Here is a 15,739-nt window from a genome sequence, read left to right as displayed (position 1 = left end):
ACATCTATCTTATTGTTTCTGTCCCTTTAGAAAAACCTAATACAAATTCCCCACCTCAATATGTTTCTGAAACTGAAGTGATGTGATCCTAGATTGAACAGCTTTTCAATAATATGAAAGTTATGTTACAACTTAATATTAAAGTAAACATATATTTAAAACCTTTCTCTGGCTGGGCACAGTGGCTCACACCTGTAATCCCAGCACTTCGGGAGACTGAGGTAGGTAGATCACCTGAGGTCAGGAGTTCAAGACCAGCCTGACCAACATGGTGAAACCCTGTCTCTACTAAAAATACAAAAAATCAGCTGGCATGGTGGTGGGTGCCTGTAATCCCAGCTATTCGGGAGGCTGAGGCAGGAGAATCACTTGAACCCAGGACGCAGAGGTTGCGGTGAGCCAGGATCGCACCACTGTACTTCATCCTGGTCAACAAGAGCGAAACTCTCAAAGGAAAAAAAAAACCTCTCTCTGTGAGAATCACTTCAACAATTAAGGTATTCCGTGACTTCACGTGTAGTTAAAATAATCATGTGATGATTTATTTCTATTCTGGGAAAATATTTATTTTCAAATATTCATATGCAAACAAAGGAATCGGTTTGAGGAAGCCAGACCTCAAACCATTTGAAAACTTGTTTGAAAGCAGGGGATTCAGGAGGTCCTCCTCACACTCATGAACGGGGAATGACACAGAGTTTGAAACGTGGTGGGATACAGCCAAACCCAATATTTACAGGACTGATGTCTATATCCTTTGGGTCAACGAGAGGCTTCAAATTAAAATGCTGCAAAATGGCAGACAACAATAGAAACAACTCCATGCGAGCCAAGCCTTCTCCAGCACACACTCGTTTTCCTAGAAGTAACAATGGTATTGATGAGACACTGAGGGAGTTTCAGAGACATGACGCTGTCAACAGTGAGACTAGGGGAAGCGGGGAGGAGGAGGCTGTGGGCAAACGGCCATGACAAGGCAGGACTCACCCCTCTCTGTCTATTAAAAGCAGCACAAAATGTACTTGAGTGGAAGAATACCAGCGACACTGACTAATTCAGGGACCAGCCTTCATCAACCTCAATTATCCAGAGCTCAACTACAAAAACCGGTGTTAAGTTGGGAAGACCGTGTCTGCCCAGTAAAGAAGGCACCCCCAGTGCTCACTAGTGATGCCTACAGGAGGGAAGTAGGGCCCTGTTAGAAGCTGGGGCTCCAGCATTGGGTGTGAAAAGTATGGAGTTGGTTGTGTGATCTTCCCACAACAATCCCTAAGATGAGGCCCTGGGAAGGAGGACAAGTGCCTCAAAGAGAGTCACTGAGTCACATCCCAGGAAGGCTTTGATGCTTCCTGTGATGATTCTAGGTAACCAAAGCTTAGGTTTTGTTTAGTAGCTCTGGTTTACAATTAGGGAGAATTGGGTAATATGGCTTTGAGAGCTTTTCACTGTCTTGTTAAAATAGGAACAGAATTTAGCAATGAATGATGTAAAATATCTAGTCTTTGGGGAAAAAAAATCCACCTACAACACTTCATTCCCAGGATTGCTGCTGAAAGATGTTATGTAACTTCCCTGAACAGGGAAGAGTACATGTGGGTCATGTTGTCAATAGAAACAGGACACACAGTGAGGTTTGGGGTGTCAGTGGGTGCCTGGGACGAGGGCAGAGCACACGTGGAGTGGACATGAGGAGTGTGGGCTGCTCCTCTAGGGAAGGTGCTCTGATCGTTCTCACCTGCGGAAAACGGCTTGAAATAGTCACTGTACTTGAACTTCCCATTTTCATCCAGGAAGTGTTCTGGCTTAAACTTTTCTGGATCAGGAAATTCTTGGTTGTCATACAAAACAGAGTCCAGAGTTGGCACTATGACCGTGCCCTGGAAGAAACAAAGACTTGTCTCAGTGAGTCATGTTAACAAAATGTGGGCTTTCACCTGGAAACCCCCAGTGACGAATGTTGTTTTGAATATTATGCTATAGAGGATAGTATATTTCCAGCTGAGGGAGTTGCTTAGTGAAGGATTAGATAGAAAGCAGTCAGGGGTCAGGTCTAAATGAAGATGAAAGCCCTAATCTTCTCATAGGATTAACCCCAAGGCTGCTTGTGATTGTTCCTGGCATTAGAATTCACTACAGTCCCAGGCATTAACTGCTGAGGCATTTTCCAGATTTCCTCCACCTCTCTGGTCACCAGGCCAATCTGAGCACTCCTGGGGAAGCAGCACCCCACAGGGTGCGAGTTGGGGGCAGCCTCTCCACTCGGTGACCCCTGCCAAAGGGAAGGGTCTTGGGGCCCCCATCCTGCTCCCTGGCATGAAGGCGATTAGCTGATAGGATGGTGTTCGTGCTGTGTGCTCCAGGCTCACGCTGGACCTTGGGGATGATGTATCCTCTGAAAATGGTGTCTCGGGTTGCTTCATGGGGCAAGTTGGAGGGCACGAGGGTGATGAACCGCTGAATCTCATGCACCACAGCATCCATGTAGGGCATCTCTTGCCTATCCTTGATGGCGGGGATTCGGCTTGGCCCAATCACCCTGTCAATTTCTTCATGGAGCTTCTCTGCCAGGATATGAATGGGACAAATTTAAGGGATTGGTTCCTGGCCAGTTGGACATCCACCCATCATCCACCCATCTATTCAATCACCCTTTATCCATCTGCCCACCTACACATTCATCCACCCCTCCATCTATCCACCCCTCCATCCATCCATCCACCCTCCATCCATCCACCAACCACGCACCCACCCAACCATCCACCCACCCACCCAGCCAGCCAGCCATCTACCCTCCCATTCACCCACCCACCCATCCATCCAACCACCCATCCATCCACCCTCCCATACACTCACCCACCCATTCACCCTCCCATCCACCCATTTATCCACCCTCCCATCCATTCACCCACCCACCCACCCACCCATCCATCCATCTATCCAACCACCCATCCATCCATCCAACCACCCACCCATCCACCCATCTATCCATCCAACCATCCACCCATCCACCCATCCATTGACCCATCCATCCATCCACCCACCCATCCATCCAACCATCCATCCATCCATCCATCCATCCATCCATCCATCCATCCATCCGTCTGTCTGTCCACCCGCATCCATCCACTCCCCTACCCAGCCAGAAGATGTTTATGGAGCATCCTAAGCAGTGCTTAAGTTTCCCTGGGTCCTTTGCATTACTGGAAAATTCTCCAAAAACTTAGTGAGAGCTAAGCTCTATGAGGTTATTTACAGGATGTTTTGGCATCCATTATCTTAGTTGATGATGGCTTATTCAGTTCTCTTCATGTAGTGAGTAGAAGATAATGAAAGTGTTTTGGAAATTTCTTCTGGGAGGGTAATCTTTGCGTTGATAATTACTCCAGGTTTGTTTACTGCATGCTTCTGAGTATGAAGGGAATTTACAGAACAGAATCAGACATGCAGGGTCTACTTCTTGAAGTTGGACAGTCTCTGTCTTTCTGACAGAGGTCACAGCTGCCTTGGGCAAGTTGCCTAGCCTTCCCGTATTTGGAGTTTCCCATGGAACGTCATCATATGTTGAGTGAAAAAAAAACAAGCTGCAAAATGTTACGTACAGTACCCAGGTGAAATATTAAACACATACAGCAATAATATGAATATTGTGCTGATAACTAATAACTGTTAAAGGTGCAAAGCCACACAGCAATTCTGGAGCCATCTCTGGGGAGAGAGGTGGGGAGATGTGAGGAGGTGGACTTTGGCTGGCTCTGTAACACGTTTTCTTTTGAAGAGTTCTGACGTAAGTATCGCAAAATGTTAATAAATGTTAAATTTGGCAATGGATATATGCATGTCAATCATATTTATTTTCCTTTTGTCTACATTGGAACCTCCTCATAAATAATAATTTAAAACATTTTTTGAGTCCATGGTTCCCCTAGTGCAGTGTAGTTAAAAGTTCTCTTATAATCGCTGCAGATCCATGCAATGATTCCTTCCCTAAACTTGTGGCTCCTTGACCCTTCACATTTCCATGTGATTGAAAAAGCAAAGGCCAGGGATGAGGCATGGTGGCCACACCTGTAACCCCAGCACTTCTGGGAGGCCAAGGCAGGAGGGTCACTTGAGCCCAGGAGTTCAAGACCAGCCGACGAAACAGTAACAACCTATCTCTACAAAATTTTTTTTTTTTTTGAGACAGATTCTTGCTCTGTTGCCAGACTTGAGTGCAGTGGGGCATGATCTCCGATCAGTGCACCCTGTGCCTCTGGGGTTCAAGCGATTCTCCTGCCTCAGCCTCCCGAGTAGCTGGGACTACAGGCGCATGCGACCACACCCGGCTACTTTTTTGTATTTTAGGAGAGACAGGGTTTCACCACGTTGGCCAGGCTGGTCTCGGACTCCTGACCTCGTGATTACCTGCCTTTGCCTCCCAAAGTGCCAGGATTACAGGCATGAGCCACTTTGCCCAGGCAAAATTATTTTTCTTTTACATTTTAATCAGCTGGGTGTGGTGGTGCACACCTGTGGCCCAGTTACTTGGGAGGCTGAGGTGGGAGGATCAATTGAGCCCAAGAGGTAGAAGCTGCAGTGAGCCATGACTGCATCACTGCACAGCCTGGGCAACAGAGTGAGAACCTGTTCCCTCAAAAAAGAAAAAAAAAAAAAAAGAGGAAGAAGAAGAACAAAGAACAAGAAAAGCCTAGGGTCTGACCCTGGATCCATCACGTGTCGACTTTCTTGGGGGAAATCACTTCATAGCCTGTAATTCCTACTTTCAGGAGCTGACGAGACTTAAGACCACAAGTGACCATTAGCAGCAGCTTTCTGAGGAGGGTGGCACACACCACTCCGGCTGTGAACTGCCTCGGGCAGAGGCTGCCCAGCCCTGTGTCCAGCCCAGCAAGAGGCAGGGGCTCTGGGCCCCCGGGCAGTCTCCAGCCAGGCTGCAGCTCCCTTTCCTGCCCTTTACTTGGAGCCAGTCCTGACTGGCCTGTTTGCATGCGGGTGCCCTCACATCACCTCTACTTGGCCCAGATGGGTGCTTCTCAGGACACGACCCTCTGCCCACCTAGGCCCACACCCCTCACACCTCCTCCAGGCACAGAGTCCCAACTGCCCCAGGTGCCGCTGGGAGGAGCCCTGGGGAAGGAATGACGAGGGTCCAGGGCAGCTGTAGCTGCTTCTTCCCGGACTTCCCTCCTCACATCTGCATTTGAGGAAGATGCCCCAGCAAGGACCCTCCCCTCCAGCTCCAACCTCCCCACCTGCTCTGCCCAGAAGACCAGGTCTTACTCGGGGGAACTGGGACATTGTCTTCTCTGTCATAAATAGGTTATTGATGGAGCAGAATGCAGACCCTGCCACCTCTCTCCACTCTGGTGTTGGAAGGTTCTTTTCTGCAACCAGGGGCCTCTTCATGGGGTATGGACCAACCAGTGTGCAAGAGTACCAGGTGTCCAGCACAGACAGGAACATCTCCCCTCAAAGCAGTGCATCCAGCCATCTCACCACATCACCGTGAGGGTTAACAAGCAGATTCAAACAGACAGCTGCAGCCTAAAATGCGCAAGGCTGGCCATCCAGGGAGATGCATCCGCACGCACGGTGTCCCTCCAGTCACTTGCCTACCTTCGATCTCAGGGTATTTCATGAGAATCAGGAGCCCATATCTCAGAGTGGTGCTGGTGGTCTCTGTCCCCGCAAAGAACAGGTCGGCCACAGTCACGGTGATACCGTCCATTGTGTACAAGCGCTCTGCACTGTGCTTTTCCTGTGATGCCAGAGACAGACAGGAGAAGGGGCTGCTTGTCTCCTTTCAGCACAGAACCAGCCACCTCCCAGCTCCACAGGGACACAGGAGACAGTGTCCAAGAGGCTCTCCCAGTGGAACTGTGACTTGGAGTTGTGACAGACAGGGTCGTCTCTACCGCACAGCCATGGAAACTGAGGCTCCCTGGAAACCTGCTGAGGGCAGGACAGGGCTCTGTCTCCCTCAACAGCATGAGGGCCACCCTGGGAGAGGCGACATCCCCCTGACCTTGGTCATAGCTCAGGCAGGAGCTAAACGGCTCCTGCTGACCCCTCCTGCTACAGGGCTAGTGTCTGCTGCCATGAGGGGCCAAACTGGTGGAGGAGATGCTCAGACAGTTCCGGGAAATTAGGGTTGGCTCCACATGTTGTTCTTGAGCCACAAGCCACAGGAAAGGACAAGACAAGGACACAAGAAGCTTCTCCAAGCTGGGAAGGAGGCAGGGGATCAGGGTCCTGAGCGGCTGCAGGTGGATGAAGCTGGGGAGGGCTGGAAGTCTTGCACCTGTGCACTTGGGGAGTACATGCCCACAAGGAAGGCTGAGAGCTTCTCCTCAGACAAAATGCAATTCTCAAAGTCTGTGGACTAGAAAGGGTTGAGCAGCGGGACCTGGAGAGGGCTAAGGGGCCTACCCACACCACCCCAAAGCCCCAGGCCAGCTTGGCAGCCAGGCAGGCTGACTTGCGTCCAGTGTCCATGCTGAAGCCAAGATGTGTGTGTGAAACTAAGAGCGTGCTGCGCTGGAAGGCCTGGACACCAGCGAGTGCAGGTCACACTGTAAATCTGAAATCGTGCACTCCCTGCCCACCCCGGAGAGCCCACATCATGGGAGGGCCGAGCCTACCTTCTCCATTTCCACAAGCAGGCAGTCAGTGAGATCCCGGGGGCAGTTGGGGTCCAGAGATTGAAGGTGCTCCTTCACCCTTTCAGACACATACTCCTTTGTTTCAGCCACATTTTTCATGACTTTTCTATGGCTTCCAGGCAAGTAGTGTAGTAAGCTGGGGAAATTATTATAAAGCTAGAGAGGGAAAAAAATATTTTACTATTTTCTTCTGGATGCAACATAATTCTGTGTGTTAGAACAACAACACATTCTCCAAACCTGAATTTGTGGCTGTAATCATTGTTTATTTGGAATATTTTGGGTCAACAGTGTTCTTCCTGGGCACCATTCTCCTCAGCAGTGCACACTGCACGGCAAATGTGCACACACAGGTCATTACGCATCCTGGTGTTACGAAACGGGGTGCGTAGGGCCCCAGAGATGTCTCTGGGAGTAATATTTAGGATGTCTAATCAAACACCCTGTGAAGCTATGTTCTTTGGCTTTTGCAGTCCTGTCTATCACATATAACCTGAATTTTCCTTCTTTTTCTAATGTAAACTATACAGTTGATGATTGATGAAAGAGGAAAGTGGCTTCACCTGGAGCCAGGGAGTGCTGAGCAGCTGGAAGTTCTCATTAAACAAATACATCAGCCTCAGAAACTTCTCATCATTGTAGTCAAAATGCTTGCGGAAGAGGATGTCGGCTATGACGTTGCAGGGCGCACAGCCGATGAGGAAGGTGGGATCGAAAGGCTGGCCTAGAAAACAGGCAGTCGGGGCAATCAGAAGATGGGCACAAGGAGACTCCTCCACCGGCTCAGTCACCCGCTGAGGTTCACCAAGGCCTGTGAGAAGGTGCCTTGATAACTGGTGATTTACAAAAGATAGTGAATGTCTGAACCTGTTTGAGTTTCCTTTGCTTTTCGACAGTATCTAGGATACAAGTCACATGTTTAATGGCCACCCTTGTTCCCTGAACTGTGTAGCTGGAAACTAGAGTTCTAAAACACAGTATCTGTGGACTCACGTGACCCTCTCCTTGTCCGTAGGTCCCTGTGGTTCAGATGCAGTCTAGGAGTCCCAGCCAGGGCTCCCTGCTCCCCTGGTCTGCATGAGGACTGGGCCCTGCAGCAGATACGCACCTTGGGTCTTCCTGAGCGCTTCCAGCAGGAAGTGGGCCTCCCTCTGGATCCGGCTCTCGTTGCCCTGTTTCCCCATCCCATAGTTCCGGAGGGTGGTCAGGGAAAACCGCCGGATGTCCTTCCAGGTAGGTCCATTATTGAAAATAATTCCTAAGGCAGAGGGGACAGGAGAGGGTTATTCCAAGTACCCATTCTGGGGAGAAGCGGGCTAGAGAGGGCCTGGGAGAGCACAGCAGGGTTTGCAGGGGTGTAAACAAGTGACAGGGGGACAGAGGGACAGAGAGACAGAGGGACGTCCCAGCCTGGGAGCTGCCAGCACTGGCCACTGGTCAGGTTTTGGGTGGGGAGGAGCCTTTCTGGGGCCCTCAGTCTGCACTGTGGTTCCTTCACCACATGTAGCCTCTCCTGGGTGCTCTTCTTCATGCTGTCAATTTGCCTTCTTTCTTTTTCCTTTCTGCTGAGTCTTCCCCATGCTACATAAAACCACATATGGCCGCTCCAAGAACACCTCCCACCTCTTTCCCTTTCTATATAAGGGAATAAATATTCACTTATTCCCACCCTTATCTCAATGAAATATAAACCTTTTTATTTTCCCCCAGATAGGAACCTTGAAATTATCCCTGTTTCCCTGCACACTCCCAGCCACAGCTCATTTACACCTCAGGGGCCCCTTCCCCCTCTCTCCCTCACTCTCTGTCTTCCTCTTATCCATCATCGCTTCCTCGATAAATACATTTTGGGTACCTCCCGCATGTAAGACATCCTGCCAGCTCTGGGCATTCTGCGGTAAACAAGGGTCATGTCCTACGCAGCTTCATTAGCTGATTGACCACTGACCAGTCCTAGGAGGCACCTGCAGGGCGCTCAGAAAGTGCCTGGCAAAGCTGTGTTCACGTGCTCCAGAAGCAAGGCTGCCCGGCCCGAGAGGGGCGGGGCCACATGAGATGAGGTGGGTGGGGCAGGGGTGCAGCTGGACTGAGGGCTTCATCTCATCCTGAAAGGTGTGGAGGAAGGACTGAGGAGACAGGTGGGGCAGGCGGCAGACGTGGTCATGTTGAGTGGAGGGCACCCCGAGATGACCCATTTAGACAGCATTCAACAGGTTAAAAATCTAGATTGGGAACGAAGCTTTCTCCGTTTTATGAACTTTTTCTGAAAGGATGTGTGCAGTTCCCTTGACACGTTGTCACACAGACTGTGCTGTTTTGTGCTAATGAGGAATATTTCCATCATTGTCCCTCAACGGCCAGGTGCAGCCCATGCCCAGGGCTCTGCTACTTTTCCGCCAGCCTGAGCCCTGTGCGTCATGTGAAAATGAAGCTTTAGAGCCCCCAGGCAGAGGCAGCAAAGTCCCCTTGGGCCCGATCTGTGTTGATGTGAGTTCCGCTCCCCGCCCTGCTGCCTCAGACTGTGCCTTGGACCCGTGGGTGGCAGATAAGGGCTCCCCGGAACCAGAACTGAGCTCCTCAACCACAGAACCCCAGGGCCTCCTCCAGTAATGCTCCTCCTGTGTTAACGACAAGGTCTGAGATGGTTAATTTTGTTTTTGGCAACCCCAGAGAAGCAAAACAAACCCACAATGTAAAAGAAGGAAAACCAAATGCCACTAATTGTGATACAACCACCCCGTTGCCCGCTTCCGGAGACAAGGTTCTGGACGCGGTTCTGGCCCAGGAGGCTGAGCTGGAGCCGGACCCCGCCCTCCGCCAGCCCGCGCCCCGCAGAGCGCACGCCAAGAGCGCGAACACCAGCGCCTGCTCTGTGCTGACGGCCTTCTTTATCAGTTCGTTTAATTTTCAGATTTGTTGGCCCATTCAATGTTCACAATGTTCAGGAATGTAGACTGGACAACTAAATAGGGCAAGAGCGCGAGCTCACCATGTAAAAATCCCACACAGCATGGCAAAGGTTTTCTGGAGCCTCGTCATCAAAGTTGACTCAGGAGGAACTAGAGGCTTCCATGTGGCACACCGTGTTATTTCTAATCTACTTTGAAACCGAGGGGCAGGGAGGGAGGAAGGAGAAAGCAGCAGCAGGCCGGGTCTGCAAGCAGGAAGAGGGGAGCCGGCCGGCAGCCCCGCCTTGCTGGGGTCTGAAGCCAGGAGGCTGGGAGAATGCTCAGATTAAGACGAGCCAGACCTCCAGACCCCAACCTTCCTCTCCCTAGAGAGGGAACAGGCCGCTTTCTGGATTTGCTGAACTCGGGGCTCTGGAGACAGGAAATGTGGAGGAGACAGCAGAGGTGAGGCTGGGAGATGGAATTTCAGTGGGTCTCTTCCCCCTTCCCGGTCTCAGGACATCCCCCCAGCGGGACATCAGAGGCTCCCTCTCTGGAGGTCACCAGCTGCAGCTGAGCAAAGCCCCGAGGCGCGCAGTGTCCGCAGCTTCCGACGCCTCAGCGTGGGTGAGGGGACCTCGGTGGACGAAGCCACCTGTGCCCAGGCGGTTGAACAGGAGGCGAAAGCGCTCCCAGGAGGAGCCTGCGGGCCCAGAGGCGGAGCGGTGGGGGTGCGGGAGGCGACTCCTGCTCAGAAGCAGCCCCGCCCATCCCTGCGAACTCGCCCCGTCGCTGAGAGGCCGGACTCCTGGGCGACTCCGTGCGCCTCGCGCCGCAGGCAACGCGCGGGGGCCATCGCCCGAATCCCGATATCATCCTTCGGATGCTGTTACTGTAACATTACTGTTAGTTTAGTATTTGGCCATCGCCAAAGTGGCTGGCGCCCGTAACTGTCCCGGGGCGTGGTATGCGCCCCCCGCCCCGTGCCACGGACGCGGACTCACCCCTGTCCCTGTGCGCGTGGAACGCGGGGATGTCGCCTCTGCCCGAGAACTCGTCCTTGTGGTCCAGCAGCACTTCCCTCACCGCCTTGTAGCCGTGCACAACCACCACGCGCCGCGAGCCCACGTACAGCGTGAACACCGGCCCGAAGCGCTGGGCCAGCTGCGGAGACCCGAGGCTGGAAGTCAGGCCCGCGGCCCGGCGAGGAGGTGCGGGGCTCTAAGCCACACCCCTGCCAGGCGGGTATTGCTGTTGCTCTAGAGAACCCAGAGGGACGTGGGGAAAGGCTGCCTTTGTCCAGCCCGAGGTGGGGGAGACCCTCCCCACAAGAGGCTGCTGCCTCTGCAGGGCGCGCGGGGGGCTCCAGCTGCCCCGCACCCCACGTGCCTGGATTCGGGCAACTCCGCGGACTCCGGCTCAAGTCCCTTCCCTAAGGCGCGCCCACCAACCACCCCGCTGCCCGCTTCCGGAGTCGAGGTTCTGGACCCGGTTCTGGCGCGGGAGCCCGAGCTTGAGCCAGCGCCCCCCGCCCGCCGCCAGCCGGCGCCCCGCAGAGCGCACGCCCAAGAGCGCGAACACCCGCGCCTGCTCCATGCTGAGGGCGTTCTTCAGCAGTTCATTTAACGTTTAGATTTCTTGGCCCATTCAGTGTTCACAATAGTCGTAGGCGGCAGGTATTGGTGTCACAGGGGCTGGCCCAACACTTCAGTTTCATCTCCTGCTTTGGCAAACACAGGCTGAAGCCCAGCGGGTGCGCATCTGGCCGCCAGCGCGGTTATCCCGGCCTCGCAGCAGCCCGGCCTCGCCGGCCTCCCCATCATCAGCCCCAGGACGAGGCACAGGCGGGGGCCTCCAGGGCCTGGCACGCGGGCTCCGGGCTCCAGCTGCACCGCAAGCGACACATTTTGAGTGTCGCTCCAGGATGCTATCAATTCAGTTAACTCACAACAGGCTGGTATTGAACAACCACAATTTGTCTGCAAAGCAGTTGAATACACACACACAAGATCCAATTCCTGAGTTATTCTCCCTAAAATCAACACTATTTCTCTTACCCGGGTGAAGGACTTGGGAATATTCTTCAATTCCAACTGGAAGAGGTTCCCGATGATGGGAAGTGGGAAAGGGCCTGGGGGCAGATTCCAGCTGCTGTGCACCTGCCTCCAGATGGACACCAGCAGGAGGATGGCCACCCACACCAACAGGGCCACGGTGACTCCGAGGGCAGACATGGTGCCGCTGGGGTCCCGCTGCCAGCCTGGGAGGACAATCCTGTGGAAACGCAGGGCTTTTTATAATGTGTTTTGAGAAGGTGGGTGACCCACCAACCAATGCCCTCTTCCCTCTCGTGTAGCCCAAATTATTAGTTTATTATTAGCTGCTGTTGGCCATCCTTTCGAAGGCTGATTCCCGCAGTGGTGGCCCCCAGGGTTTCCAGTCAGTGACCTGGTGAGGGCGAAGCTGGGCCATGTCAACACTCTGGTTGCTAGCACCTGTTACTGTGCCAGCAAACACATCCAGTGACATGTTGCCAACCCATAGTTAAGAATGTGGGGTGAGGGACTGTCCTGCCCTTTGGCACTGGTTGGACAAAGGGGAACTCCAGCTGTATTGCCATGAATTTGTTTGGAGTAGGGTTTAATGTAATACAACATCAGCCACATGCCAACCCCCTCTAGACAGGGTACCGGCCCTCCTGGTGCAACAGCCTCTTGATGTCTGATGAGGAGGTTTGTCTGAGTAGCCCTCAGTAGTATCTGAATCACCACATGAGTGGTGCCACATGAGTGGGGCCAGAAGGAAAATTCAACATCAGAATTCTATTCCACTTTCTCAAATTAACTGGAAAATTCCATGAAAGAAAAATAAAAGGAAAGAAAGAGTCGACCAATTCTGAGAAAGTTAATCTCTGTTTTTATTTTTTAAAAGGGTTTATATTCTGGCTGTAGAAAACTAAGAAAAAATTATTCTTTGGAATTATTCCACATTTAAGTTCTTAAAAAATTACAGTAGGGTTTTATTGGATTTGTTTTACGTTAGGGTAAATTTGGAAGACGATTTTAAAGATATCTTGTCTTTGTTGATCCTGGGACACAGTAGAGCTCCACATTGACTAGTTTCTTCTTTCATGTATTAATTATTTTCTTCATACAGGCCCTCTTCCACCTTCTATGAATGTAGTCTGCAGGTAATTTGTGGAGCTTTTTGTGTGTGTGTGGTTAGAATGAAGAGAATATTTTTCATTCTGTCTTCTAACTGGCAATATATAGAAGTTCTTAATTCATAGGTTGCAATTTTATACTTTTATATAAGCAATGAATATGTATAATAGAAAATATGATGAGAAATGAAGAAAATAAAAGTCATTTACAATCCAACCAAATGACTTGTGGATTTTGAGTTATGCCATTCTATACTTGTATTTATACAAAAATGAGACTCCATACTATATATTGCATTGTAACCCAGTTTTTCTCTTGGCAATTTATTAGCCACATGAGCAAGTCATTGGTTGTGCTGCACCTAACACTGCACCTCTCCTGAACTAAGAAGGAGCATTGGCCTCAGGCAGAAGCTTCAGGAGCCTTTGCCTCCCTCTGGTTTTTTGCACCCCTCAAGGTAAGAACTGACAATGGAGAACTAGACTGGCTCATGGGTGAATTAGCATACCCTCTCCTCCTGTCTTTCGTTTCCAGTGGCCAGAGTGAGGTGGCAGGGACAATTTCCTAGGCAGAAACTGAGCTGTCCAGACCCCTGCACCCTGTTCTCCTGTTGTGGGCCCAGCCAGGCCTGGCCGAGACAGACAGCCATTGGGGTCCACAAGTTTCCTTGCTTACTGGTTCCTTCTCCTAGTGCTTGACAGGGGCAGAGTCAGCTCCCCACAGACTGAAATTGAAGCCTTGGCTTTGGTGGGGTGAGAACAGGAAGCATCATGGTGGAGACTCAGAGCAGGCCTCTGGCTCCCCTGGGCTGAGGACAGCCTCGTCTGTGCAGCTTACCTGAGTGTGCACATCACACGTGGGACCCGCGTGCCCTGGAGAATCTGTGCCTCACAGGGATGCAGCTGTGGTCTGAGTCCTCTGGCCATAATACTGTTAGATGCCCAACCAACATCAAATTTTAAATACAGGAACATGTTGTTTGAAAATAATGACATTTCTGTGTACTTCTTTTCAGAAGTCAGTGCTTTTATTTGTTTTGCATCTATCCCGTTGGCAGGACACTCTAGGACAAGGTTAAATAATCAGGATGACAGAGTGCGTGTGCCTGTGCCTGTGCCTGTAGCAGGGAGTTCTTCAGGCTTCCGTCACGTCTGCTGTTGGCTGGGTATGGCAAAGAGGTGACTGTATTGGGACAATTTTCTTCTTTCTCTAGATAACTAACAGTGTTTATTAGGGATGAGATTTGGGTTAATGAAATGTCTTTTTGATTGAGACAATCCTGTGACTTTTCTCCGTAGACCTGCTAGTATGATGCCAGATGAAAACACTGTCTCACAATGCACCATAAAAGTACCATGAATTTTATATTGTATCATAAAAAAGTACCTCATAGTTCCACATCACAACCAACTCCTTCATGGAGTGATACTCTTTTAACACTCTAAGGATTCAACTTGTTAATAGTATTTTTAGCAATTTTGCATCTATAACCGCAAATAAAATCGGGCTGTAGTTTTTGTGTTATATTAGGTTCTGGCATAAAAATTGCACTATTCCAGAAACCACTGAAAAACCCCTGTCTTCTCTGTGCCTGGAGATACTTTATATTGTAGGGGAATTGTCTGTGCTTCAAAATTTTAATAGAACTCACTAGTAAAGCAATATAGAGAAGATTTATTGGAATTAAATAATTGTTTATAAAGATTAGAAAGATAATTTTAATTGGGAAAGTAAAATATCTACTTTTAACAAATGCAGACAACATGGAAGTGGGTGAAGTGAGAACTGAGAGTCCCAAATTCACCCTACAAAGGCAGCTTCCATATTTTAAGCCCCATTCAGACAGAAAAATTCTGCTAATTCTTTTTATTATTTGTAGTTTTAATTTTATACCTACTAAAACACTTTTTCGCACTTACTTTAATTCTGTGTATAATGTGGATTTGAGTTACTAGTGTTCTTTGACTTTGACCCGAGAGACTTCCTTTAGTATTTCTTATGACAGGCTTATGAATTCTCTCGGTGTTGTTTATCCAAGAATGTCTTAATTTCTCTTTCTTTTTGACATTTGTTCTTAGCCAAAAGGCTAAGATATATTTTAAATTTTAATTAATTAATTAATAGGGGAGGGTATTAGAAAACCTGCTAGACAAATTCTAAAGAGTTGTAATACTTCTGTCTTTTTGGAAGCATGTTTTCTGGATACAGAAATCTTGGTTGGCAGTGTTTTCCTTCAGTGCCCTGACTGTGTCATCTCACTGCCCGCTGGCCCCATGGCTTCTGGTCAACAGGTGCTGTTATTTTATCAAGGGCTGATTTACCTGATGACTCATTTCAGTTTCAGGTGAACAGGTTCTATTATTTTAACGAGGGCTGATTTACCTGATGACTCATTTTGCTCTTGCTGCTTCCAGGACTCCCACTTTCCCTTTGATTGTTTGACTACAGTGTGTGCAGGTATGGCTCTCCTTTCATTTATTCTATTTTGAGAATAAATGAATAAATGATAATAAACGAATATTCATTTATTAAGCTTTTGGAGATATAGATGGATCTTTTTCATCAAATTTGGGGGATTTACACCCATTATTTCTTCAAATAGTATTTGTGTCCCCTTATTTTTCTCTTTCTGTGATTCCCACTGTGCCTGTGTAGATCCTCTTGATGACGCCCCAAAGGTCTCTGAGGCTCCATTCATTTTTCAACAATTTTGCTGGTGTTCACATCACCATTCTGCAGGAACAGATTTTCAGAGCTTCTTATCCTGCCATTCTGAAAGTGCTTCTCTTGTCTATCCTATTCATTAGGAAAATAAGAGCTTTCCAAGAAACTTCCAGAAAATCTGAGATTTTTTAAATTATTGGTTAGAATGTCACCACTCCTCTGTGCAAGAGAGGCTGGAAAGTGCAAAGACTTTCTAAGCAAATGCGTCAAAATGTTAAAGGAATTAGGAATGGGATTGATTACTAATCAATAGCATGTACCATACTATGGTTAAAAGTATTCTGTGTATATTTCCAGACTT

At 49.5% G+C, this 15,739-nt stretch overlaps 1 protein-coding gene and 1 pseudogene across 1 annotated transcript; both read right to left on the bottom strand.

The window, feature by feature from the left end:
- Nucleotides 1-520: 520 nt before the first annotated feature.
- Nucleotides 521-12,436, bottom strand: LOC112631352 (cytochrome P450 2E1). Its single transcript, XM_025396338.1, has 9 exons — nt 11,608-12,436; nt 10,555-10,714; nt 7,771-7,920; nt 7,226-7,386; nt 6,642-6,818; nt 5,617-5,758; nt 2,374-2,561; nt 1,736-1,877; nt 521-859 (listed from the first exon to the last, which is right to left on the bottom strand). The coding sequence occupies exons 1-9, from the start codon at nt 11,782-11,784 to the stop codon at nt 675-677; spliced, it is 1,482 nt and encodes a 493-aa protein (XP_025252123.1). The 5' UTR covers nt 11,785-12,436; the 3' UTR covers nt 521-674.
- Nucleotides 12,437-14,840: 2,404 nt separating this feature from the next.
- On the bottom strand, nt 14,841-14,889 carry LOC112632265 (annotated as a pseudogene).
- Between the last annotated feature and the right edge of the window lie 850 nt (nt 14,890-15,739).

This window comes from Theropithecus gelada, chromosome 9 (genome assembly GCF_003255815.1).
Source record: "Theropithecus gelada isolate Dixy chromosome 9, Tgel_1.0, whole genome shotgun sequence".
Taxonomy (NCBI): domain Eukaryota; kingdom Metazoa; phylum Chordata; class Mammalia; order Primates; family Cercopithecidae; genus Theropithecus; species Theropithecus gelada.
Note: the sequence above shows the minus strand (reverse complement) of the source record. Positions and strands in the feature narration are given on the sequence as shown.

Bases quoted from the DNA above. Each gene is read 5' to 3' on its own strand.
- LOC112631352 (XM_025396338.1), bottom strand. From the start codon at position 11,784: ATGTCTGCCCTCGGAGTCACCGTGGCCCTGTTGGTGTGGGTGGCCATC. The intron at 7,387-7,770 runs GTGCGTATCTGC...CCTGTTTTCTAG, and splicing joins AGCGCTCAGGAAGACCCAAG to GCCAGCCTTTCGATCCCACC. The intron at 6,819-7,225 runs GTGAAGCCACTT...TTCCCTCTCTAG, and splicing joins TCAGCACTCCCTGGCTCCAG to CTTTATAATAATTTCCCCAG.